Genomic DNA, 1,058 nt, shown 5'->3' on the forward strand with positions numbered 1-1,058 from the left:
CAGCTACTTCCTGTCTGAACCAGCTACTTCCTGTCTGAACCAGCCACTTCCTGTCTGAACCAGCTACTTCCTGTCTGAACCAGCTACTTCCTGTCTGAACCAGCTACTTCCTGTCTGAACCAGCTACTTCCTGTCTGAACCAGCTACTTCCTGTCTGAAGACCCAGTTGAAGTTCATCGTGTTCTACTTTGAGGACTGGACCCGACCTGAACGTTGGGTTCTGGTTACCTTCTCCACAGTTTTTCTCTCCAGCAGCTCTGCAGAAATGTTCCCACCTGTGCGTCGCTTCAGAACCGGAGCTCCGGCCACCGGAACCATGGAGGAGCGCTGCAGAACCGACAGGAGGACAAGGAGGTGAGAAGACAAGACAGACATGAGGACAAAGGGACAGAAACGTGAGGTGGTGGCAGGACATCTCTGGTTCTACAGGATGAGCTCTCAGAACCCACCCTCCTCTCTCTGGCTCGAGACCTCAGAGGTTTGATCATGGTGGTGTCCAAGTCCTGAAACATGAAGACACTTCCTGTCAGAGTCAGCTGGCCAAGCGTGTGCCATGATCAGAAGCTGTGCTGTACCAGGTCATCGTCGGTGCAGTCGTAGCTGATGTCAGAGTAGGTCAGGAAGGATGACTCATCAATAACTGACAACCTGTGAGAGAACACCAGCTGCTGATTGGACCTGACTCGGAACTGGAAACCAAACTGCAGAACTCTACATCCTGATTGGTCCGAGCAGGCAGACGAGCGCTCTGATTGGATGCCTCACCTCCTGCTGCTCTTGTGCAGCGTCATGTTGGCTGCTCTGCGATCGAACGTGGCTAAAAGAGATTTCTGCTCGTCGTTCAGACAGGCGCTGGATTTACTGTCGTGGACCAGGATGTCGCATATGAGCGTCATCTGCCGGGTCTGCAAACACAACCAGAACCAGAACTATGTCACCAGGAACGAGCAGAACTTCAGCTCATATCTCACCAGGAACGAGCCGAACTTCAGCTCATATCACAGCAGGAACGAGCCGAACTTCAGCTCATATCACAGCAGGAACGAGCTGAACTTCAG

General features: G+C 52.6%; 1 protein-coding gene across 1 annotated transcript in view; it reads right to left on the bottom strand.

Annotated features, from left to right (window-relative positions):
* Positions 1-449: 449 nt before the first annotated feature.
* Positions 450-1,058, bottom strand: part of LOC106511886 (rac GTPase-activating protein 1) — a gene marked incomplete at both ends in the record, with an annotated part of 1,948 nt that continues 1,339 nt past the window's right edge. The window contains 3 exon segments of the mRNA XM_014000612.1: positions 450-503; positions 576-648; positions 766-905. Of these exon segments, the coding sequence (XP_013856066.1) occupies positions 450-503; positions 576-648; positions 766-905 (267 nt within the window).

This window comes from Austrofundulus limnaeus, unplaced genomic scaffold (assembly GCF_001266775.1).
Source record: "Austrofundulus limnaeus strain Quisiro unplaced genomic scaffold, Austrofundulus_limnaeus-1.0 Scaffold3465, whole genome shotgun sequence".
NCBI lineage: Eukaryota > Metazoa > Chordata > Actinopteri > Cyprinodontiformes > Rivulidae > Austrofundulus > Austrofundulus limnaeus.